This window comes from Trichosurus vulpecula, chromosome 1 (genome assembly GCF_011100635.1).
Source record: "Trichosurus vulpecula isolate mTriVul1 chromosome 1, mTriVul1.pri, whole genome shotgun sequence".
NCBI classification, from domain to species: Eukaryota; Metazoa; Chordata; class Mammalia; order Diprotodontia; family Phalangeridae; genus Trichosurus; species Trichosurus vulpecula.
Genome location: NC_050573.1, coordinates 75,707,694 through 75,730,960, shown reverse-complemented (window position 1 = coordinate 75,730,960; position 23,267 = coordinate 75,707,694). Strand labels below are relative to the sequence as shown.

Below are 23,267 nucleotides of genomic sequence, written 5' to 3'. Positions count from 1 at the left end.
GGAAGGATTCAAGCACCCCAAGCGTACATACACCTATCCAGATTTAAAACCCTACAGGCACTCATACACAAAAAAGACTACAAATAGACACATGGTACAGACTCATACACTTATTCTTAGACACAGGCTGTATATACAACTTATACAAACATTCATCTATATACTCACACTTACCCATGCAGAGAGTCACATGGCACACTCACCCAGATTCACTCACACTCATACAAATACAAGCATATAATCACAAAACTCAGGCATATTCCTACACTCACGTAGATAGTTACACACTCACAATCATGGAGACTAAGACATATTTTTATAATACTCACTTGCTCACACATAGATATACACAAATACGCATTTTCACACTCACCAACAGATACAGAGATAAGAACACAAGCTCATGAAAGGAGACTCGGAGAAGGAGGGGATCTTAGGAATTATCTAGTCTAACACCTTCATTTTGCAAATGCAAAGATTCATATGCATATTCCCATAAATACACAAGCACACTGATCCACAGACACATACACAGACACAGACACACATACACACACACACACTCAGACGGGCTCACGCCAAGCAGCCTTCCCAGCCCTGCCCTTCCTCAAACACGTCTTATTCAGGCAACATTTCCAAGTTTCCATTGGGGGTCTCTTGGCTACAAATGAAAAGTTTCCCAAATGGTTTCTCAGCTTCCCCTTAGGGAAAACGCACAGGCCCCTCCTTTCTACCAGGTGTGCAGTAGAATTGTCACTGTGTTTGTGTGTGTACAGAATCTGAAGAGTGGCTGAATCAATGCTAAATTTTCAAAGCACCCAGAAAGAACCTTAGCTGGCTTAAGGGCTGAGTGCTAGAACCCTCTGGGTACACTGAAGAACCCCAAAGATAACAGTAATAACTGGCATTTACATAGCATCTTAAAGTTATCAAAGCATTTCACGTACATGATCTCATTCAAGCCTCACACCAGCCCTCACAACAGGCATTGTCGGTATTTTCATCTTCATTTTACTGAAGGGTCAAATGAGATGAGAAATTAAATGACACTCCCAGGGTCATAGGAAGTGAGACTCAGAGCCGGGTCTTCTGATTTCAAGTTCCACACTCTACTGACCTTGCCATCCTGCCTCTAGAGATAAAGATAACAGGAATAGGATTAATGACAATAATTTATGTGGGCTTTCCCCCTTTCTTTATCTCATCTGATCCACATCATAGTGTCATGAGTTGGGCAGGAAAGGTGTTAATATTCCTATGTTACAGATGAGGAAACGGAGGGGTGAAATGATTTGCGCTAGGTCACAACAAATTATTCTTGGGACAGAGACTGAAATGTAGGTTTCTTAGCTTAGTCCAGAAGCTCTCCACCACACCCCAATTTCACAGTCTCCAACCCAAAGCTGGCCAGGTATTATGCTAGATGCAGAGAGTACAAAGACAAAAATGAGACAAATTCTGTCTTTGAGGATCTTTGTCTTGAATTTGGAGAGTCTGGAGGTTCTGGCATTCTTTTCCCTTGGGGAATTTCAAGGAGGCTATTTATCTCCATTCACAGCTGGTCCTATCCACAGGTCCCACCATCAGGTCTGAGTGAACAGGAACGTCAGAGGGAGAAGCCAGTGAGCTTCCTTACCCTAGCCTAATAGGGTAAAGAAAAGAGAAGGACTTAGACAGGGAAAGACAAGAGGCTGATGGCGGCTGGTGTTGGGGGAGGGGAATGGATAGATTGAAGAAAAATAGAAGAAGTTGGGTCAGTAGAGAGAGGGCTTAGAGGGAGTCTGAAGGCTTGAAGAAAAGAATGGCTAAGACAATAACTCGGGGAAGAGGAGGTTGAAGGAAGAGTGATCTGGGAGGGAAAGAGGGGGCTGAGGGAAAAGGGGAGTGGGAAGAAATGGGAACTAGGGAAAAAGGGAATTGGGGAGGAGGGTGAAAGAGGGAGGAGGGTTTGGGGAAAAGAGGTGACAAATGGCAAAGAGAGAAGTAAGGGTTAGGGTTAAGTAAGGGAGAAGGAGAGGGGAAAGGAGGGGTTAAGAGAAGCGGTGGGGTGGAGAAGAGGGGGCTGAAGGAAGGAGAGGTGTCAAGCACTGTACAAACCTGTCCCCTGGCCCCCAAGACCGCAAGCATCCTCTGTATCCGGCCATTGCTCTGCAATGTAAACAGCATCTCCACATACTATCCCCAGCTTATCCTCCTCCCATTTGTCCCCCAGGTAGGACCCAAATACAGCTGCTGCTCTAACAAGACTTCCAGGGGTTTCCGGGCTTCCCCCTTTCCAGCTTAGCCCACCTGAGCAGGACAGACCTCTCCAACAGTTTCTTCCCACACCCCGATCCTGCCTGGAACTCACCTGCTCCAAACATTCCAAAGCCCTGGAACTTGCCAGCTGGGCCCCTAGATGTTTTCAGTCCTCCCCACCTCCCCCTGCACACACCTGCATTGTGAAAGGGCCGCACCTGCTGCCAACTGGGGCCAGGTGGGCAGCCCTAGCCAGGAGGAACATTGGGGCATTCCAGCTGTGACATTCCAGCTGTGCCCAACCTACCTGCTGGAGGCTTGCTCCAGGGAACCCCCTCTTATCCCCCCCATCTCCTTCTGGATGATTTCTCATTGGCCAGGTGTATCTGGGTACCTGGTGGAGGGGGTGTGCACTCACTTGACTCAAAAAACCATCCCTACTGCATACTCTGTCTTATCACACCCCCCCATCAGACCAGTTGTACACTGAAATACGATGAAAATACGGTTATGGTTGTGTTTTTTTTTTCTGGTTATGCATGTGTTCACACACATATTGTGGTGGTCAATGAAGTTTGTAAGGGGAATGATGGTGAGAGAAACAGTTTTCCATCATTGCATAACAATCGATCATCTCTATGATAAGTTGTTATATATTTTGAACACATCCTACTTTGCAGTTTAAGAAGGGCTTTACATACATCTTGTATAGAGAGCTGACCTTGGAACATGGAAGACCTGCATTCAAGTCCTATCTCGGTCTCATACTACCCTCATGACCTCTGGCAAGCTACTTCACCTCTAAGTGCTCCATTTGACTCTCTAAAACTAAGTTGCAGAAGGTATGGCCCTAAATTGGTAGAGGGAGTTTCTTTACCCAGAAGTTCTCTATACCAATGAAATCACATTATCCCTATACATGCTACAGCACAAGGAGACCCAGGTTCTAGATCCAGTCCTAGGTTCAAATGAGTTAACAGAAGTGAAAAATAGAGGAAGATATATTCCACACACACGCTAATGTTTCTTTTAGGGAAATGATTCCTTTCTCCCATGTCCCCCTAAGCTGGCCCAAGAGAGGAGTCTCTTCAGGGGCACAGAGGGTAGGCTGGGCAAGGTTCACAGGTAATTCTACTGAACCTCCATTCCTTCCTACCTAATCTGTGCTCAGGCTGAATGTGGAGCCGACTTCTCCCTTCCTTACCCCTCAGCCACCTGGACTCAGCAAAAGGCCAAGAACAGATACTTTGGTAGGTAGATATAGAGGTGGCTCATTCATGCCTCCATTCCATTTCCATAGTGGGTCAGTTTTTTGTTTTTTTGAGGGGGGAAGATAGCAGTCCTGGAGCTCTGTGGCTGCTGAGAGGCAACAGAATGGACTGGGGATCCAAAAGGAGGGGATAATGCCTCACACTCTCTAACTACCTCTAGCTCCGTGGGTCCATTTGGAAGATCTGAAGTTCTACGGTTGGCTCCTTTGGTGGCCTAATGGGGTGGGGAGGTGGGGGCTGGGTTAATGCCCACTGGTGTTCAAGATAATGGAGGGGGGAGGGGGACCCATGGTAGGAAGAGTACCATTCTTGATTTTAACTACTTGCTTTGCAGGTCTCCCCTAAGTCAGGTGAGGAGGCTGGGCTCTTTGAAGTTAACCCAAAAGAAGCCAGGCCCTCTGCCCGGTGTACCCCTCCCAGTCTCCCCATCCCCCTCCTCAGCAGTATTGAAACTTTAAACGGTGTTAAAAGTTTCTGTTTACGAGGAGCCCTTGAATTTTTAAGGACGTATCAATTCCCTCTCTGCCCAAGTCTTTTCATCGGCAACTGCTGGGGAAAAGAGGAGCGGGAGGATGGAGGGCTCTGAAGTCCTCTGGGGGTGAGCCTCAGCACAGCAAGACACATTGGGGCTCCCACATACACGCAGCACCCACCCTCCCGAACACATACATACACACGCACTTGAAACCCTCATCCCCACAGGCTGAGTGAAGAGGAAAATTGTAAGAATATCCAGGCTTTTCCACAGAATCTACCTTGTGGGCTGCTGGTGGAGAGGGGGTTATTTCACAATACTCCCCACTTCTCTGGGTCTAGGGGCCCGGGGGCCACACCCACAGGAGCTCTACTCTTGTCTTATTTCTCCCCCTGACTCAGAGTAAGCAATTGTGGGCCTGGTGCTGAGCTAGGACTCAGCAAAAATGTTCCTGAGCTAGAGTCCAGGACACACACTCTCTCTCTGCCTCTTCCTTTCCTCCATCGGCACCTCCAGCCCTCCTTTGTCCCCCACCCCCGACTCCGAGTTGCTCTACACCCCTCTATTCCCTGCTGCCCAGGAAGGGGGAGGGCTCACCTGAGACTGGGATTGAGCCAGGGAAAGGCAGTCTTTCAGGGGATCCTGGAGCCAGCAGTAATGTGGGGGAGGAAGTGGAATGGCAAGGGGTGTCCCTGAGTGCGGGAGGGGGCGAGGGGCACCCACAGGCTGGAGGAAGCTCTGGAAACACATGTCTCCTGTCACCAAGAAAGGAGGTGACAGGAGCACACACATACACATACACAATGTGTTTGTGGTGCGACCGTGTGTCAGTACGACCCAGTGGTAGTGGTCTTGTCTGTGTGTTTGGGAGAGGGGAGGCGTGCCACTAAGCATGCCGATGTGTCACTGTGTGTCCGTGGCTGTCAGTGTGTCCATGTGTGACTGTTTGTTAGGGTAAGTGTGTGTGTGAGAGAAAGTATGTGTCGGGGCGGGTGTGAGTGTGTGTCCGTGTGTGCAGCGGGGGTGGGAGCGGGCGCGGTCGGGGCGGGAGGGCCGGGCTGCCTCCCTCCCTCCCTTTTTCCCTCCCTCCCTCTCTCGCTCTCGCTCTCCCTCTCCCTCTCTCTCTAAAGTGCGCTCGGTTCCAAACTTTGTCTAAACTTTCACTTTCAGAGAGCACTGCAAGGCGGGGTTACCGAGCGGCATGGAGTAGAGAGCGAGAGAGGAGGAGAGTTGGAGAGGAGAGGGAGCGAGCGAGCGAGCGAGCAGGGCGAGCGAGGAGGCAGCCAGAGCGGCGGCGGCGGCGGAGGCAGAGGCAGCTGCGGCGGCGGCGGCGGCGGCTGCAGCGGCGGCGCGGGGTTCGGGGCAGGCTCGCCCGGAGCTGGAGCGCGGCTCCCCCACTGCCCGGCCCGAGCTGAGCTAGCCCAGTCGCGCCTCGCCGCGCCAGCCGCGCGGCTCCTCGGACGGCGAGCGATGTACTCTCCGTACTGCCTCACCCAGGTAACCGGGCGCCGCCGCCCCCGCCCCGGGGCTGGGGAGGGTGTGTGCGCGAGCGCGCGTGTCTCCCCGCGAGGCTGTCTGCGAGTGGGTCCGGCTGCCTCCGAGAGACTGCGTGTCGTGTCAGTCAGTCTGCGCGAGGGTGGTGTGTGCGAGACGGTGTGGAACGGCGGCTGTGGGCGCGCGTGTGCCAGGCTGCGTGTGTGTGTCTGCGAGAGTGTCAGGCTGCGAATGAGTGTGAGTGTGAGCGTGAGTGTGTGTCAGTGTCAGTGTCGGTGTCGGGGTGGGGGTGGGAGTGCGTGTGGAGGGTGTGACTGCCAGGGGGAGGGGGGCTGGGAAAGCCCTCTCAGCGGGGCCTGGCGCTGCCCGCCTTAGCGCGGGGCTCTGCTCCCCGCTCCCCCTCCGCTTCCCCCCTGCCCCCCTGCACGGGGCCCTGCCAGGCTCAGCTCGGCGGCCGCGGGGCGGGCCACACTCTCTCCAGGGCCTTTGTTTTCCTCCCCGCACATGGGCGCAGAGTTCAGAAAATGGCGCGTCTCCCAAATTTATTTCGGGAATAAAAAAGAGTCCGAGTCGCCGCGAGGCATAGACCGGGAGCGGCCCTCCCGGGCCGGCTGGCTGCGAGCTGCGGGGGGCGCTCGGCCTCCAGCCCGGGCTCGAGCTCGGGCGGGCGGCGCTGACTGCCCCCTCGGGTGCCGCGGCTCCTTCCCTTCGCCAATCCCTCCGCAAGTCTTCCTGACTCCGTCTGGGTCTCGCCCGTGCCGGGGCGGCGATCTCTCGGCGCTCGCCCTCCGGTTCCGATCCCAGTCTGGGGCTCGGGCTGGCGGAGAGTCTGACAGCGCGGAGGGCCTCCCTTCCCGCTAACTCCCGCTCCCGCCGCTGCCTCCCTTCCCGGGCCTCTCTCCCCGCCCCCCGCTCGCTCCATAAACTTTTTCCGCCGCAAACTTTCTAGCCAGCACAAGCTATGTGCGGCTTGTGGCAAAGAGGCCGAGCTTGAGTCGAGTCTTCTCGCGGCCCGACTCCCGCAAGACAGGAAATCCCCGTGCCTCCCGACCCCCGGCTTGGGGCCTGGGGTGAAAAGGGGGCTGTGGCGGGGTGGGCGACCGCGGTGCACCGAGCACCGAGCCGGAGCTTTACTCGATTAGATGGCGAGCTGTCTCAAACCCGAATAGAAGGCGCAACAGGCCCCACGCCATAGAACGCAATAGGGAGACCGACAAGCCCCGCGATTTAAGGAGCCGATGTGGCAGCTCGGGACTCAGGCCGTGCTCGCCGCTCTGCTCCAAGGCTCCCCCGAGTGTGGACCCCACGAGTGAGAGAAAGGATCGACTTCTTTGTTAATGACGGTGTACGCCTGCATTGCCGGGAGGCCCCCAAACCCCGTGTCTGCCCTCGTCGCCCGACGTTCTATAAGGCCCCCTCTGCTTGGCCCAGGGGTTCCTGGAAACAGGACCAGGGCCGGGAAATTTGGGAATGGCTGTATCCCTTCCCTCCCACCTCCCCATTGGGGTGTCAGTTTTCTGGAGGTTCGGAGTGTGCCGGGGCCACATCAGGTGGTCCAAGCTCTTTTACCAGGGTCACCCCTGTTCTTAGGGAAGAGGTGACTCCTAAAAGTCCCCGTCCTCAGACAGGGTATAGGGATGGCTAGTGGGAAAAAAAGAAGGCTCTGACTGCCGGGGATACTGGGACCTCCCTAGGCTAGGAACTAGTTGGGTGATGGGTGAGAGAGGGCAGATCAGGTCAGGGCCTTGAGCAGATCCTTCTGGCTGAACGGGATGGTCTGTGGAAAGATGAGGCAGTTTCTCCGTGAGTCTGTCGTGTCTGTTACAGAGTGGGAATGAATGTGTGCATTAGAAATTTATATCAGTGTACCGAAGAGTGAGCGAATGTTTGCAGGCCCGTGTGTTAGGATGAACTACGTATGTGTGTATGTGTGAACTTCCTTTCTTTTTCACTCAGACTCTAGAATTCGGGTGTTCCTGCTGGTGGAAATGGCAGAATCTGGGAGAGTGAAAGCTATAGGCCACCTTGTCCCTGACCCTTGAGCTGAGGCACTGAGGGACGTGAACACCTCAGGCCCAGAAGACTCGCTGGGCTGAGCCTTCTCACTTTGGGGCCTACTTCTCCAAACTGTGGCCTCCAGTTGGCCCCTTCAACGCATTAACCCTTCATGGTCTGAGCTTGGGTTCTTCGAAGTCACTACTAGCCGGTCAAACCTTGGGTCCGGACTCGGGGAACTGGAGTCTGATCCCCATTTGGAAGACATTAGGCCCGCCCTCTCAAAGGTTTAGATCTAACATGCTTCACACCCTTGGCCCAAGAGTTTTCCTCTAGCTTCTAACCATCTTCGATGTTCTCTCTGGCTCCGCTGCTTGCCCCCCTTGTCCCCAAGACCGGTCCCGTGACTGGGAACCTTGTGTTCTCTTTCCAGTGCTCCCCAGTGTACTCTGGCAAACTGTACTGGCTCCCCAGTCTCTGGGCAGGGGGCCTGGACCCCGATCTCCCCCCCCCCACACCCAAGCGCGGGTGTTTGTGGGCGAGCACGGCCCAGCCGCTGCCTAATTATCCATTTCCCAACTCTGTACTTTTCTTTTCAAGCTGCTCTAATGACCTGCAATTTTCTTTTCCTCCTTCCCTTTCCCCCTTTCCTCCTCTTCCCCATCTGTTAAACAAAAAAAGTAACTTTACCGTCTTTCCCTTCTCCCATGTTTCTCTCTCACCCCCCCCCCCAACATGGGTGGGGACAGGGACGGGTTGGGAAGGGAGCGATTGGGGCAGAGGTGAGGCCAAGGACAGGGAACCTACGAGGTGGCAGGGTGGAGAGCCGTGGCTGGTACCCCTGCCCCTCATTCCCTTGGATTTCAAAATCGCTTTGGGCATAAAATCTTGGTTCTTCTGCTGACTGGCGGATGGGATAAGGCAGAGGGAGAGCAGACCTGGACCGAGAATGACTTGAGGAGGGGTAGGAGAACCGAAGGACATCCCCTTTCCAGGAGACCCCTGGCCTTTTAGAGGGCATTGGTGTATATGTGAGGGGGAATTCTGAGCTGACTCGGTCTTCTTGTGATCTTTCTGGATTCAAAGTCTGAGCCAATCAGCAATCTATTCAGGATTTGGGAGCGGGGTGGGATTTACCGCTTTCTAACAAGAAAATTTTAAAATTCTCCCCCTCCCCGCCCTGAAAAAAAGCTCAAATAGACTGAGATGAAGACAGAGAATGGTACAAAAACAAGGAGACAGTGAGAGCTAGAGGGCTGAAGGGTTTGGATGGGTAGAGAGGATCAAAGGAAACAGACTGGGCCCCCAATCCAGGTTCCAACTAAGAGCTCTTCGGCTCGTGTAGGTCAAACCCAGCAGTGTCAGCCTTGGCCCTTTGGTATTTCTTGACTGTTTCCCTGTCTCCCCACCCCCTCCCCAGTCAGATTTCTCTATACCGCATGGAACACCGGAGGCTTTGATGGACCCAGTAAGTGGCCCATGGAAAAAGCCCTCTGGGTCCTGCCCCCACACCAGGCTCCCTGCCCCTTCATCTTTCTGTATGTTCCTTCGACAGGGCCTGAGGGACAGTGGTCTTTTGTCTTTCTCCCCCTCTATGTTGTCTCTCTGTGTCTCTGTCTCCCTCTCCATCTCTGTCACTCTCTCTAAAACCAAAATTGGCTTTGATTTTAAAGTCAATAAATGAGCAGGAGCAGAGCGGAGCAGGGGCCCTAGTGGGGAAAGAGGCGAGAGGGAGGGGGGGAAGAGGAAAAGGAGGAGGAGAAAGGGATGTAGAAAAAGAGAGGTAAAGGGGAAAAATAGAAAAGAGAGGAGGAAAGATGGAGGAGGGTAGAGAAAGAGAAAGAGATGGGAGGAGAGAAGATGTTGAAAGGGAAGGAAGAAAGAGAAAATAGAGGGAAAGAGTGAGAGAGGAGAAAAGGTGAAGAGGAGCTGGAAAGAATGGAGAAAAGGGAAGATAAAGAAGAGGAGGAGGAGAGATAGAGGGGGGAAGAAAGGGAGAAGGAAGAGGGAGGAGTGATAGAGAGAAGGGGAGAAAGTGATGAGGGAAGGGAGCTGGAGAGAAGGATGTCAGGAGAAGAGAAACAGAAAATGTCATGGGGCAGAGGAGAAGAAGTGGGTGAAGAGAGGAAAGGAGAAATAAATGGGGAGAAAGGAGACAGAGAAAGGAGAGGCAGGAAGAGAAGGAAGCCAGGGGACTAAGGAAGGGATGAAAGATGGGAGGAGGAAAGGGAAAATAATTTCTTGGAAAAAGCAAAGAAATCTAGGGCAGGAACAGTAGAGCTGGGGCCTAGAGGGGTTCAGAGCCCTGTCACCCAGATGAGACAGAGATGGAGAAAAGCCCATGTCTCATACACAGAAACATGCATGCACACACAGAAAGGAGAAAAGGAGAAGCGCATGTACATAGATATATTCTCACACAGGCATACAAAGAAATACATAGAGATGGATGAGGAATCAGACAGACAGAGACACATGCTCACAAACATATGTAGCTGCAAACACAGTTAAATGCTTATACACAGAAAAAAATAATAGTTCACCAATAGCTATGATTTGTTTGAGCTACTAACCTCATATAAAGTAAGTAATAATATCCCCATCTTGCACATAAAGAAACTGAGATTCAAAGAAGTAAAGGAATTTACTTAGGGTCAAATAGTATGTATTGGAGTTAAAACATGAACCCAGGCCTGCTGACTCCAAGTTCAATACTCTTTTTATTGACCTAGGCTGACTCATGTAGGAACATAAATATAACTGTATAGTCACACACAGGCACCCATGGAAAAACATGGGCATGCATACAAACAGACATGCATATAACCACATATTCAAACTGTTTTATGCCCCTAGTAGGATTGAATAATGCTGGAGATTCCTTTCCCTGGTCTCATGACTTAGTCTCTTCATGACTATTCACAAGTCATCTGCTTATCCTTCTACCTTTGTAAACCCTTGAGCCGGATTTCCTCCTAAATGGGATGGTTCCTATTTCAGTAAGTTGTCCCCCATTCCTTTTGACGCTAAGTGCCTATTCCCCAGTCTTTCTCTCCCTATTTCCTCCATTATAACTGTCAGGCCAGGACACTTCAGTGGTGCCTCTCAAAGTGACCCGGGCTAATGTGATTGAGTCTTATTAATCCTTGTGACCACACCAAACCAACCTTGTGGTTGGGGGGCACACTTGATTATTTTAATTCAATCCGATTGCCTATTGTGTTCCAGGGCACTGTGCTTATCATTTTATTGGAGGTGGGGTAGGTGGGATGGGGGATACGGGAGGACGTGAGAACAGGGTAGAAAGCTGTGAAAGGGAACTGGAGGATGAGATGGATAATCACATGTGTGAGAACCTAGGAGTACATGATGTTCACCTCTGACCTGTGGGTGTGGAGATGTGGGAGCTGGCGTTCGGAATCATCTGAGGCCTTCATTCTGGACAAGAAGGAGGTGTCCAGGAGGAGCCATCTAGGGGCAGAGTAAGAGAGCTGATCTCCAGAAAACCAAGTTCACAAAGTATACAGAAATAGGAGCCCAAGTGGCCAGGTGGAGAGGGGAGGAGGGGGTAGCTTTAAAAATAGGGGCTAGAATGGGGAGGAGAGTGGAGTTTAGGGAGGGCCAGTTAGAAGCCATCCTGGGGAAGGAGTGAGGGACCCAACTAGGGGCCAGCAGGTTGAGTCTAATCCCTTTTGGGGTAAATTCAGGAAACCTTCAGAGGTGAGTCTGTGCTGGCTATACTAGATAGGAATGAAAGGAAGGCATGTGGCTCATATCCACTTGTATAGATAGGAGGCATCTGGACAAAGAAGGCCATGGCAGGGCGGCATTGACAGAAGAGAGAGACAGACCCTAGCCGAGGATCCAGACAAGGAAACTATGAGAAAGGTGGGACTATGGGTGGGGAAAACACACAGGCACTGACACAAAAAGGCAGGTATGGTTAAATTAGGCCAGGTAGTGTGAATCCTGGTGTTGAAATAGCTGCTGGATACATTGGCCAAAAAGAGCACATCAGAAGACTGAGTTGGCCTGCTGATTGCTCCCCTCTCCTGGAGTTAGTCTAGGCCCTCTTTTCAGGGAAAAGAGGGTCCTTCATCCCAAATCTGAGTTAAGACCTGTAAGCTCCAAGGTCTATTACTTCTCTTTCCCATGAGTGGGGAGTACGTGTCCATGAACATATAGTAATTCTGTGATAAGACTTTGGAAAAGTGATCAGACCATGTCTTAGCCTCAGTTTCTCTGGCTTCTCTCTCTCCATGTCTCTGCTGCCGTTCTCATAATCATCTCACCTGCTGCTCTTTTCTCGTTCAGTTTCCTCTTCAGATATAAGAATCTAAGGGGGAAAGATGGGAGAAGGCTCTCCTAAGCCTAGTCCTGGCTCTGAGTTTGTGAAGCAGGGTGAGACACAGGAATGGAGCAGAGGTCTCCTCTACCGTCCCAGGCCCTGAAGTCATTGCATTGTAGATTATGGTAACAGAGCTTGAGCTGGTGGGGGTGGCAGGAAGGGGTGGGGGAAGGGAGGTGGAATGGGTGGGAAAGCAGGTAATTTGGTGTACATTCATATTCATTCACATCCTTATGTCTGTCACTGTTCTGTGCCTTTTACTTGGAGCTTGTTGGTTTATCCAGCGAACGGGATGGTGGCAGTGGGCATGCCCCAGCCTTGTGTCTCTCTCACTTTTGTGTCTTTCTGGGCACATGGTGGTAACAGTGGAAAGAGCCGTGTGCAGAGTCAGGAGGCCTGCAGTTTTAATTCTATCACTTTCTGAGTGACTGTAGGCAAGTCATTTCACCTCTCCTGGGCTCAGGTCCTGTTGGTAAAATAGGGACGATCATTCCCAGCCCAGCTCAGCCCAGCTTGTGCATCTAATGAGATAAATAAAGGATGTAAAATTATTTTGGGAAGTATTCTATACATGGGAGGAATAACAGACAGTTCTTGTCGTTATATGTCCATCTGTGTCGTTGTGTCTCATCTATATACTCCGATAATTTTACTGGCCCTCCCCTCTGCTGGACCTTGGTGCTGGACCCTAGCAGGGCCCACTGGCAGTTCAGTGCATAGAGGTGAACTGGACAGGCGGGTGGCCTGTGCTCACTAGCTTTTTCCACGAAGGGGAGGGACCTGCTATTGATGCCAGGTGTGTTCTGGGTCCAGAGAAGCTACTTCCACGAAGGCAGGACCAAAGCTGTAGAAGCCTCAGCCTAGCCTGGTGCCATTCCCTGCTGAGCCCAGCCCAGCTCTTCCCCAGACACCCCTAACCTGGGCCAGGTGGCTTAAGGCCTCCCTCTGCCTATACCTTCCCCCCCACTCCCCAGAAATCAACCCCAACTCAGTCTGGGACAGAGACACTGTGTGTGTGTGTGTGTGTGTGTGTGTGTGTGTGTGTGTGTGTGTGTGTTTGGGGAAGAGAAGCAGCAGGGCTAGGGGGAGAGATGGAAAGCAGTTGGACAGACCTCTCTCTGTCTACCCTGTGGCTCCTTCTGCCCATTTGAGATTGATTTTGGCTGCTTCTTTGAATCTGCCCTGGGACTGCCATGGGTATCTGTCCATCCAGCCTGGGCATCCTCCTCTCTCTTTCTAGATCAAGACTGTCCTATCTGTGGGGTTCTAGTAGTATCCTGCCCCAGAAGCCAGTAACTGCTTCTGTGGGTGCTGAGGCTTTTACCAGAAGCATATTTGCACTAAAGGTTCTAAGACAAGAATTTGACAATTCTTTCTTTCCTTCCTTTTCTTTTCTTTCTTTCTTTCTTTCTTTCTTTCTTTCTTTCTTTCTTTCTTTCTTTCTTTCTTTCTTTCTTTCTCTTTCTTTCCTTCTTTCTTTCCTTCTCCTTTTCCTTCATTCCTACCTTTTTTTCTTTCTCTCTTTCTTTCTTCTTTCTTTCTTTCTCTTTCTTTTTCTTTCTCTCTCTCTTTCTCTCTCTTTCTTCTCTCCCCCTCCCTTTTTTTCCTCCTCCCCTTTCTCTCACTGGTTTTTTTCCCCCTCCTGCCAAATGTATCTTGGCCCTGGCTGAATATCTCTCCTTCCCCATTTTTGGCTCCAGCCCCAAGCACTAAGAAGAGAAGGTCTTGAAGTCCCCCATTCCCCTCTGCTTCCACCTCTACTACTGCCAGCCATCAGAAGACCCTTCAGAGCTAGAAAATGGATTTTGTTTTGGTACTGGAGCATCTGTAGGTGGAGGGGTAGAGGAGCTTTGGAGTGGGAGCTAGGCAGGGCAGGTAACTATGATTTATTCTTTTAGGGGTGGGACAGGAGGTAAGGCATTATGGGGTGGGGGTAGGGGTAGGGGGTAGGGTAGAGCAAGAACTCATGACATTTGAGCAATATCACCACCAGACTCTTTTGGAGAAAGTTGTGTGTGTGTGTGGGGGGGATGGATGCTTGGAGAAGGGGTAAGGCACTCCCATCTCCCTCCTGGTACCAGTGGCAGTGTTAAACAGGCTGGCAGTACCCAGCTAATAGGGCAAGCCTTGGGGACTTGCTAGGGCTAGGCAGGAGGGTGCGGGGTGATGAGGGACTGGGCAGGGGGGGAGGAATGTCTCTTCCCAAAGTAAAGTCTGGTTGCTCATTGGGCTGGCAGAGAGCCGTGGGGCTGCAGCTGTGTACTGAGCTCTGAGCTGCCGCAGTCACTACCACCGGCAGTGAGGGAGGCAGGCAGCACTGCGGCCTGCCACAGCCAATCAGAGGACTGAGTTTCACCAGGGATTATGCCCCTCCCACCAAGGCCCCGCCCCGGGGGGGAGCTGAGCTGGGAGACAGACAGTGGGTGGGTGGGACTGGGTGCCCCTCCAGACTCAAATCACCAAAGGGGGTTGAGGTAAGCAATGGAAGATAGCCCCCCAAGGGCTGCCATGAACCCCCTTTTTCCAACTCCCTAGGCACAGAACAAGAAGAGAAGGTCTTCCTCTAGAATGTTCCTTTCCCCTCCACAAACAAGGAAAACCAGGCTGAGTGGGTCCCAAAGGGCTTGGTATTAGGGAGGCTTCCAGGAGGACCTCCCAATGACCATGGGAGGAAGGTATCGAGGTATAGAGAGGGAGTCAGAGGACCAGAGACCTCAGATAGGTTCCAGACTCCCTAGGATAAGACCTTTACAAACTGACTCTTGGGTTTGGTCTACACAGCCAGATAGAAGGGAAAGGTGGAAGCCAAATAACGTGGAGTTTTGATTAAAAGGCATCTTTGGCGTACATCAGGGGTTTTTAACCTTTTTTGTGTCCTGGACCCATCTGGGCAGTCTAGTGAAGTCTCTGGCTAACACTTAAAAAGAAAATATATTATAAAATATATTAAAAAGGATTGCAAAGGAAACTAATTATATTGAATGATGGCAAAATATTTAAAGACAAGTTTGTGAATCCCAGGCTAAGAACCCATAGTCAAAAGGATCCAGTAGTGAGAGACTAACCCTATACATATGCACAGAATACTAAAGCAAGGCCTATCTGCTCAGAACCTCATAGACATATACACATGCACATAGAGAGAAGCTCAAGTACCCAGGAACAGAACAACACACAAGCCACTGTGGCCTCATCACGAAGTTCCAGTCTCCAGACTATGTGGAAGCTTCAGGCTCCAAGCACTCCTGTTCCAACTGTCCTTTCTCTCTAATCCTTCAACTTTTCTGCTGGTGGGTCGAGAGGGTTTGGGCCCCAGGAGAGATCTACCACCCAATAAAAAAGTTAGGGCCTCAGATTCATGTTGGGTTTGCCCAGCACAATAATGGATAGACAGTTATTGAGTTAGTAAATCCTTCCACCCTTTGGTGTTCCATTCGGTCTAAAGAACATAAGGGCTGCGGAGAATGTGGGACAAGACTCAAGTCCCATCTACCTACCCATGCCAATTACCCCTTTATCTCTTTGTCCTAAGGCTGGGAGAAGAAGGGTCTCTCTGGACTTAAGTCTAGACTCCAATTCCCTTTCCTGAGAAAGGGTAGGAGAGGACCAGAGATGCTGTCAGCTCCAATGCCCCCCTTGGCACTAGGGCCTTTCCCAGTCCCCTCAGCTGGTGGTTAGTACCTTTCCCTCTGAGATTACCTTCTACCTACTTCCTATATATCTTATACGTACCTAGTTATTTACAAGTTGTCTCCTCCATTAAAATCTCAGCACTTAAAGTACAGGTACTATCGTTTGCCTTTCTTTATATTCCCCAACAGTGTACGGTGCCTGACACATGGTAAACTTAATAGATGATTGTTGCCCAACTCCACTTGATGTCGATGAGACTCTGGGACAGCTTCTGCCAGAGTGAAGACTTTTGTTGAATGGGAGCCCCTTTCTAGTGAATAAGGCATTCTCATCCATTACCTTAAGTCCTGCTAAGGATCATAAGATAATAATTCAGTTCAATAAACATTTAAGTGTTAAGCTCAAAAAAAGAGGCAGAAGACCGTTCCTGCCCTCAAGGAGTTTACAGTTCAATGGGGGAGACAACAGGCAAAGGATTATATACAAAGCCAGTGATAAATAGGAAATTATTAACAGAGGGAAGGCACTAGAATTAAGAAGGGTTGGGGTAGGCTTCCTATAGAAGGTGGGATTTTAGACGGGACTCAAAGGAAGCTAGTGAGGTCAGTAGTCAGAGTGGAGGAGAGAGAGCATTCCAGGCATGGTGGACAGCCAAAGAAAGTGTCCAGAGCCAAGAGAGCCTTGCTCCTGGAACAGCTAGGAGGCCAGTGTCACTGGATCAAAGGGGATGTATCTGGGAGTAATGTGTAAGAAGACTGGAAAGGTGGGTGGGGGCTTAGTTATGAAGGGCTTTGAATGCCAAACAGAACATTTTATATTTGCTCCTGGAGGCAATAGGGAGCCACTGGAGTTTATTGAGCGTGTATGGGAGTGTAACATAATCACTTTAGTGGTGGAATGGAGGATGGATTGGAGTGGGGAGAGACTTGAGACTGGCAGACCAACCAGAAGCTATTGTAATAGTGCAAGTGTGAGGTGATGAAGGTCTGCAACAGAGCAATGGCAGTGTCAGAGGAGAGAAAGCCGTGTGTTCTAGAGGTGTGGTGTAGGATCATAGGATTATGGAGTTAGAAAGGACTCTGAGGTCATCTCTAACCTCTTCATTTTACAGATGAGGCCAGAGAGTCTAAGGGATTGGTCGAAGGTCTCACGGCAGAGCCAATATTTGAATCCAGATCTCCTGATTCCAGAACTAGGGTGCTTCCTTCTCTCCTTTCTGTACCACAAGGACCTCAAAACCATCTCCCCTCTTCTTATCCTGTTTTAATTGCATGGATTTAAGTCTCGGCTTTGGTCTTCCGACCTTCCTTCTGACAGTTTAAACAAAAGAGGAATGGGTCCATCTTGGGGCCTACTCTGACCTACAGATCCTTCAGAGAAGATTGTAGGGGGATGTCACAGCTCAGGATTAGGTTCTTTCCAGTGCATTTGTTTCTTTTGGGCATGTCTGCTTATCTCCATCCTGGCTGGCCTTTGCCTAGGAGGCCAACCTGAGGAATTTTATATCAAGGAGTTTGGGTCACTTATTGTTTCCTCTCCCCCAAATATCCTCCCCAAATATGCTCGTCTTGCCCCCCTCCCAATCCCAACACATCCCATTTCTTCAGGGAGGTCCTGATCCCTGGTCAAAATTAAACTTGAAAAGTATCTTGGATTATGCATCAAATCTGCATCCTGGTCTATCTAGGCTTTGACCCTAACTGCTGTGTAATCTTGGGGAAGTCCCTTCTCTCAGGGCCACAGATTTCTCACCTATAAAATGAAGGGCCTGAATGAGATAATCTCTAAGGCCCTAAAATTTTATTACTGGGTGATTCCCTGAGGTATATGCTCTTATCTCTTAACCTGGATGAGGTTGGGATCTATTATTTTGGCCTCTTGCTCCTTGGATTTTCCTGGTCTGTGGTTAGCTGGGGAATGAAATCCCATAAACCTCGGGTGGCACACATAATAATAATTATTCATATGCATTATTAACAGCTTACAAAGCATTTTCACATTCATCACCTCATTGGAGTCACACAACAACCCTGTGAGACACGCAGGGCAGGTGTGATGCTCATTTCACTGAGGGAAGAACAACAGGTTTCATGCCTTTTGTCAGAAGACCAGGCAAATGAAATTCAGAGAAACCTATTGATTTGCCTTCAGAGGAATGAAGTTTTTAGACATAGCAATTCGTGAAGACCATCTACTAGAGTGCAAAGGTTGCTAATTGCTTTGGTAGAGGGAGAACCCACACCTGGGAAATCAGAGATCCTCTAAAATGTTGAAGAAATGTGAGGAAATTGGGGCCCATACAGGTAAAGTGATTCACCCAAGGTCACACAGCAGGGGCTTGAACCCTGAGTGTCCTTGGTCCTGTCTAGATATAATTTAAATTGGTTCATCAGCTTTGAGTTATGGTATGAACTTGGGTTTGCTGAAGTGGTAGGGCTTCTGCTTAGAAATGTAAATCAAGGTCTTGCCTGCCTTTCCTTCCCTAGGCTCAAGGAAGCTGTCTCTGAGTAATAGACTACAGTTGGATTGGGGGTGGGGGGTTGTGCTCCTTTGCACATACTGGGGCAGCTGACATGCCCAGGAGTGGCATGTCCACCTGGGCACCTAGATTTAGCTATCCAGCCCCATCCCCCCCACCAGCAGATTTATTTTTACCCTTGGTCCAGTGGTCAGGTCAGTGCCAGGGCCTTGCCTAGGAGGCCAACTCTTGGTGATTCCATAGATTTCTCTCTGCCTTATGGGGCCCACATCTTGCCAGCACCCATCTTTGTGGGTTCCTGCTGGGTGCCAGGATGGGAATCTGATTTTAAGGATGTTGTCTCCCAGAATGCCTAGCCTATCCCCTCCCCACAATGGTGGGAGGGGTAAGATGGGCAGCAGCAGTGGGCATGGTGGCATTTGGCCTGGCATAGTGCCTGCCCCCATCCCCCACCCAGTACCCAGGGAGAAGACCAAGCGGCTGCTGCTGCCAGTCTGCCTTTTGTGGCGTTGGGGGTTGGGTGAAGGGGAATGGGCACTGGGAAGATCAGGACCTGATGCCTCTTCTCTTTTCCTACCTCCCACCCATCCTGTGCCATGGAGCACCAGATTTCCCCCCTCTCATAGTGGCCATGCTCTCTGAAATGCAACAACACCTCTCCCGTTTCATCATTGCTTTATATAAATGAAAAGATCCTGCTCCTTCTCCCTCTGCCATCTTCATTCCCCCTCCATCTCTGACTCTCTCCCTCACTCACTCGGAGTCTGTCTCTCCTTTCGTTCTGTAATGGCTGGGTTTTTGGCATCTCCTCTACCCTCCCCCTCCCCCACTCCCCGCTGGCCTACAGCTCTGGCTCTGGCTCTGCTTCCAAGCCATTCTCTCCCCTGGCTTTTTGGCTTTTTGTGTGGCTCTGGGCTCTGTGTCCCCCAAAAGGGATGTCTGAGGGAGGGGGTTCCAGATTCTGCCATGGAAAAGCTGAACCAACCAATAGTACACCGCCGCCCCCCCACCTTTGCCTGTGGTACTGTTGTGAGGGGCAGCTAGTAAGCATTGCTTGGTGAACCTCTAGGTGTGTGTGTGTGTGTGTGTGGAGAGAGAGACAGAGACAGAGAGAGAGAAGGGGGGTAAAAGGAGAGGGGAGAGAGTAGTGAGGAGGTGGGGGGGAAGGAGAGAGCAAAGGGATGAGAAGTGGGAGAGAGGAGAGGGAAGAAGGGGAGAGAGAAAAGGAAAGAGAGAGAAACGGAGAGAGAGAAGGAAGAGGAGGAAGAGAGGGAGGAGAGGGGAGAGAGGGGGGAAAGAAAGAGAAGAGAGAGACCCCTCCAACTTCTGGCATGATGGCATCCCCGACCCTTTCTCAGTTCTTCCTTTAAGCTGAGTATGCATGCAAGGGTGCTGCCAACAGCAGGAGGGTGAGGCTATTCCTTCCCTCCCCTAGTTCTCTGACCCCCCCCATTTTTCTCATCCTCACTTCAGTTATACTTACTCACAGGTCTTACTCTGTACCCAGGTGTAAACCTAAAGGCCCAGTGCCTCGCACTGCACTTTGTCTATAGGCCACAGGCACTATAGGCTCTGTAGAATGAATGTGGAATAGGAATTAGGTTGGAAGAAGTTTAGTGACAGAATCTTACACTACCCTGGGCTCTAGCTTTCAGTGAATACAGGGACCAGGCTGAGCACTCCAGGCCTTTGCTGGGTTCTGCCTATGCCAAAGGTCTCAGGGCAGTATGAAGCAAGTGGGGAGATAAGGGAGGAGGGGGAAGGGATTAGCTGAGACACCAAAGGGGCTCCACCGCTGGTATTTGGGAGTGTCCTACCCATTCCCCAAGCCTCCAAGGTCAAGGGGGCTGCCCTGCCTTGGAGCTTGGGTGGGGGTTAGTGGGATTTCCCATCCTACCCTGGGCACACATGTCCATCCCCTCCCCCAGCCCTGAACTGAGACTAGCCCTGACCTTGATCTTGAGTAGGACTGGGCTGGTCTTATGGGCTGAGGGGCAAGGGGACAGGGGAGAAGAGGGCTGGGGCCTGGAGGGGGCTGGGTTAGATGCAGAAAGAAGTGGGGGGTGGTCATCAGGCAATGCCCAAGAGCCAGCTATGCCCCCCATGGGGTGAGGGGCATTGGAAGAACCGGTTTACTGCCCTCCCCACCCCCCAGCGGCTCCCTGCTCTTCTGCACAAAACAAAGTTTGCTAAGTTACTTACGATGTTATTTGAGGACGGGCTGGCGTGAGCCCAGAGCGGGCTGTGGAAACTTGTTTTTCGCCGCCGTTGCTGTGGAGTATTAAAGACACACTATCTGAGGGGGGTGGAGGGGTGGGTGCTCCCGACACTGCTTCCCCTCGTGCCCTGCTATGCTGGGGGGTGGTCCTGTGCACACAGGTATAGGCACACGACACAGAAACACTAGTATATTTGGGGAAGAGTGGATTGGTCTGGAGGCTTAAGCCTGGGTGGGGGGCATTTGGGTAAGGGCCCTTGATCTGTCAGGCCTTTTGCTAGGGACAGGGAGGTAGCATCAAGGGTCTTTCCTTGACCACCTTATACTCACTCATCTCTGGCCTGGAACAGGGTGGACCAGCTGTCTTGCCACATTTACACTTAGCCAACACACTCAAATACACTGTTTTACTTACACACACACACACACACACACACACACACACACACACACATACACACACTGTAGCACACACTCATCTCCTGGCTTAGGGTGATAGGCAGTGGGAAGATCTAACTGCTCAGGGCACTTAGGCCAGCTTCCCCTGCTGTTAGCCCCACAGCCTCCCCACTTTCCTTGTCTTTTTCCAAGGTCTCTCCCCCTTCTGTCTACCCCCTACCCCCCTTCCCAGTGATCTCCCTCTGCCTGAGCTCTCCCCTCCCCCTTGGAGGGGTGGGGTAGGGGTGGTGGTGGTGGGAAATGGGATCCATATGTCTCTGATTCCTTCACACTGAACTCACAGCAGCTGGGGGTTGGTGGGGGGAGACTTCTTCCCGTCCCAGAGAGGTTCCTCCCTCCAGCCCCCTGGCTCCGCCCAGAGGCAACAAACTCCCAACCCAAGAGCCCCGGCCCCGTTTGAAATTCCAAACCCTAGAGGGAGGGAGGCCAAGAAGCAACCCCTTTCCACCTCAGCCCCCCCCCCAACACCTCTGAATAAACGGGGAAAGGGGAGGGTACTCAGAGGGGAGGAAAAGGGAGAGGAGAGGGAGAAAGTAGGGAGGAGAAGAAGGGGGGTGATGGAAGGAGGGAAGAAAAGAATTGAGGGCAGGAGAGAGAGGTTGGGGCACAGAACAGAGTAGAGGGGGAGAAGATGAATCATAAGCTGAAGAAATAGGGAGGGACGAATCAGAATTTAAGGGGGGGAAGGGAAAATGAACATTTTACACTTGGTCTCATCCCCATTGCCCTTGCTTTTATCTGGTCTCTCTCCTGCTGCTGGGCTCAGACTGTTTCAAAGTTCTGTGTCATTTCCTCCTATCTCTGGCCCAGAACCACTGTTGCTATTTTTCAGGGGTCAAAGTAGGTAGAGTGAAATCAGTTTGGAGGCTGGTCATTGTTCAGCTTGAGTCGCAGGACTTTTGCTCAGGGGTGCCATTTGGGCCTCCCCAGCTGGGCTAAGGATCAGATGGACAGTACTGCCCCAGCCCCTTACTCTGTCTTCCCTCATATACCAGATGGGAGGGTCATGCAAAGATCCCCACCCTGGTCTAGGCTGGAGACCTCCATCTATCTCTGTTTCCTTGGATAGGAGGAGTGCAGGGAGGAGGAGATAGAACTAGATGATCTCTAAGATCTTGGCCAGTTCTAAATTCTATGATTCTATAATCTCAGAGATAAAAGAGGGTGGCAACCCTCCCCCCACCATTAGACATATACACAATGTCACAATAAGAAGTATACCCACACACATACACAGAGCATTCGCACGCACACAAATTATGGTTTTACCTAGAATCAGAAACATTTTTTCAGTAGATATCACATAGAGTCAGTCTTGCTTATCCCCCTCACTCATACTGCTGGTTCATTCAGCAATCATTTGAATACCTACTATATGTTATAGGCTGTGGGGTATACATAGCATAATACAATGTAGTCACTGTCCTCCCAGAGGTTGCAAGGAATGCTGAGTCCTTCATGTGCTTACATAGCATAGGAATCTGAGACCTCTCCCCAGAGTCTTCTCTCTCACCATCTTAGGACTGTCTCTTCCCAATCCTCCACCCAGTTTCTGGTCACTCTGGCCTAATGGGCAGCTAGATCGTAGAAGTTTCTCTAATGATTTCTAGGGGAAGGGGGATAACCTGAGGTTGGAAGTAGCTAAAGGGATCAGGGTTCCCTCATCAAAATGGGATTTAGGCCTGAGCAGAAGGATCTCCCAGGCCACTCCAAAAGAAGTCAGCTTTGGGCAGAGAGGGGCTCAGGCTCTTTGCAGTATATCCTGGAGAGGCTCAGAGCAGGCACCCATGAGGAAGCTGAGCCAACTGTTGGAAGAAGTACTAGGGCTAGGTCCCCTTGGCCTGATGTTCCAGTCCTTGGAGCTCAAGCCCCTTCCCTCCAGTTAGCACCTCCTGAGCTTGAGGGAGACCTAGACCCTCTCCAGTCTCAACCCCTACTCCCCACTCCATTACCCTTCCTACTCACTCTTTCCTCCCTTCCACTTTTATTCCACTCACCTTGGCTGTGTACACCTTTTCTAACAAGTGGGTGAGTGATAGGCTGATTAGCAATGTTTAGGTGAGTGGAGAAGAGAAATCTCTTGGGTTTTCATAATGCTCAGAGACCTGTCCCCAGATTTGATTTGCTCCAAATCCTCTGAGCTCAGTCTCTTGCTTTTGGCTCCACCTGACTCAATCTCCAAATTGATCCCACCCCTGGTTCCTTTTTAGGGGTATATGTGGTGAAAGGTATGTGTATCTGTTACATCATTGGGCATGTGACTGGGTATGTATATGGATATGTGTGTCTAGGATTGTATGTGAAGGTGTGGGTTGGTATGTGTTTGGGGGTATATGTTATGGTATCTGGTTGTGTATCTTTTGCTTGTGTCTTGGAATATATGTAGGACTGTGAGTCTGGGTAGAAGGATAAGGAACTGGATATGTTTACAAATGGCTCTGAGCAGGAGGCTATATTGGCCTTGGAAGCTGCAGAAAATTGGGGGATGGGGAATCTGAAATGATATGGAGAAAAATTAAAACTCAGGGTTTGGAACAGCATTGAATTCTGGGACATAAGGGCAAGAAGAGTTGTCCCCATCTCTCATGACCCCTGTGCTTTGCGGTAGCCATGGGCTATTCGGAGGCAGTGGCTGTTCTTTGCTGGTCTGAGTAAGG

The 23,267-nt window shown here is 50.9% G+C and overlaps 1 protein-coding gene across 4 annotated transcripts in view; it reads left to right on the top strand.

Annotated features, from left to right (window-relative positions):
* Positions 1-5,275: 5,275 nt before the first annotated feature.
* The window catches only part of NFIX (nuclear factor I X), a 110,629-nt gene continuing 92,637 nt past the window's right edge, over positions 5,276-23,267 (top strand). For 2 of the 4 annotated variants that reach the window (XM_036755324.1, XM_036755316.1), the window contains exon 1: positions 5,322-5,481. In XM_036755324.1, the coding sequence (XP_036611219.1) occupies positions 5,455-5,481 (27 nt within the window). In that variant the 5' untranslated portion in view covers positions 5,322-5,454. Of the gene's footprint in view, positions 5,482-23,267 lie in introns of all 4 variants that reach the window. The other 2 variants (XM_036755332.1, XM_036755338.1) reach the window with 2 other exon arrangements.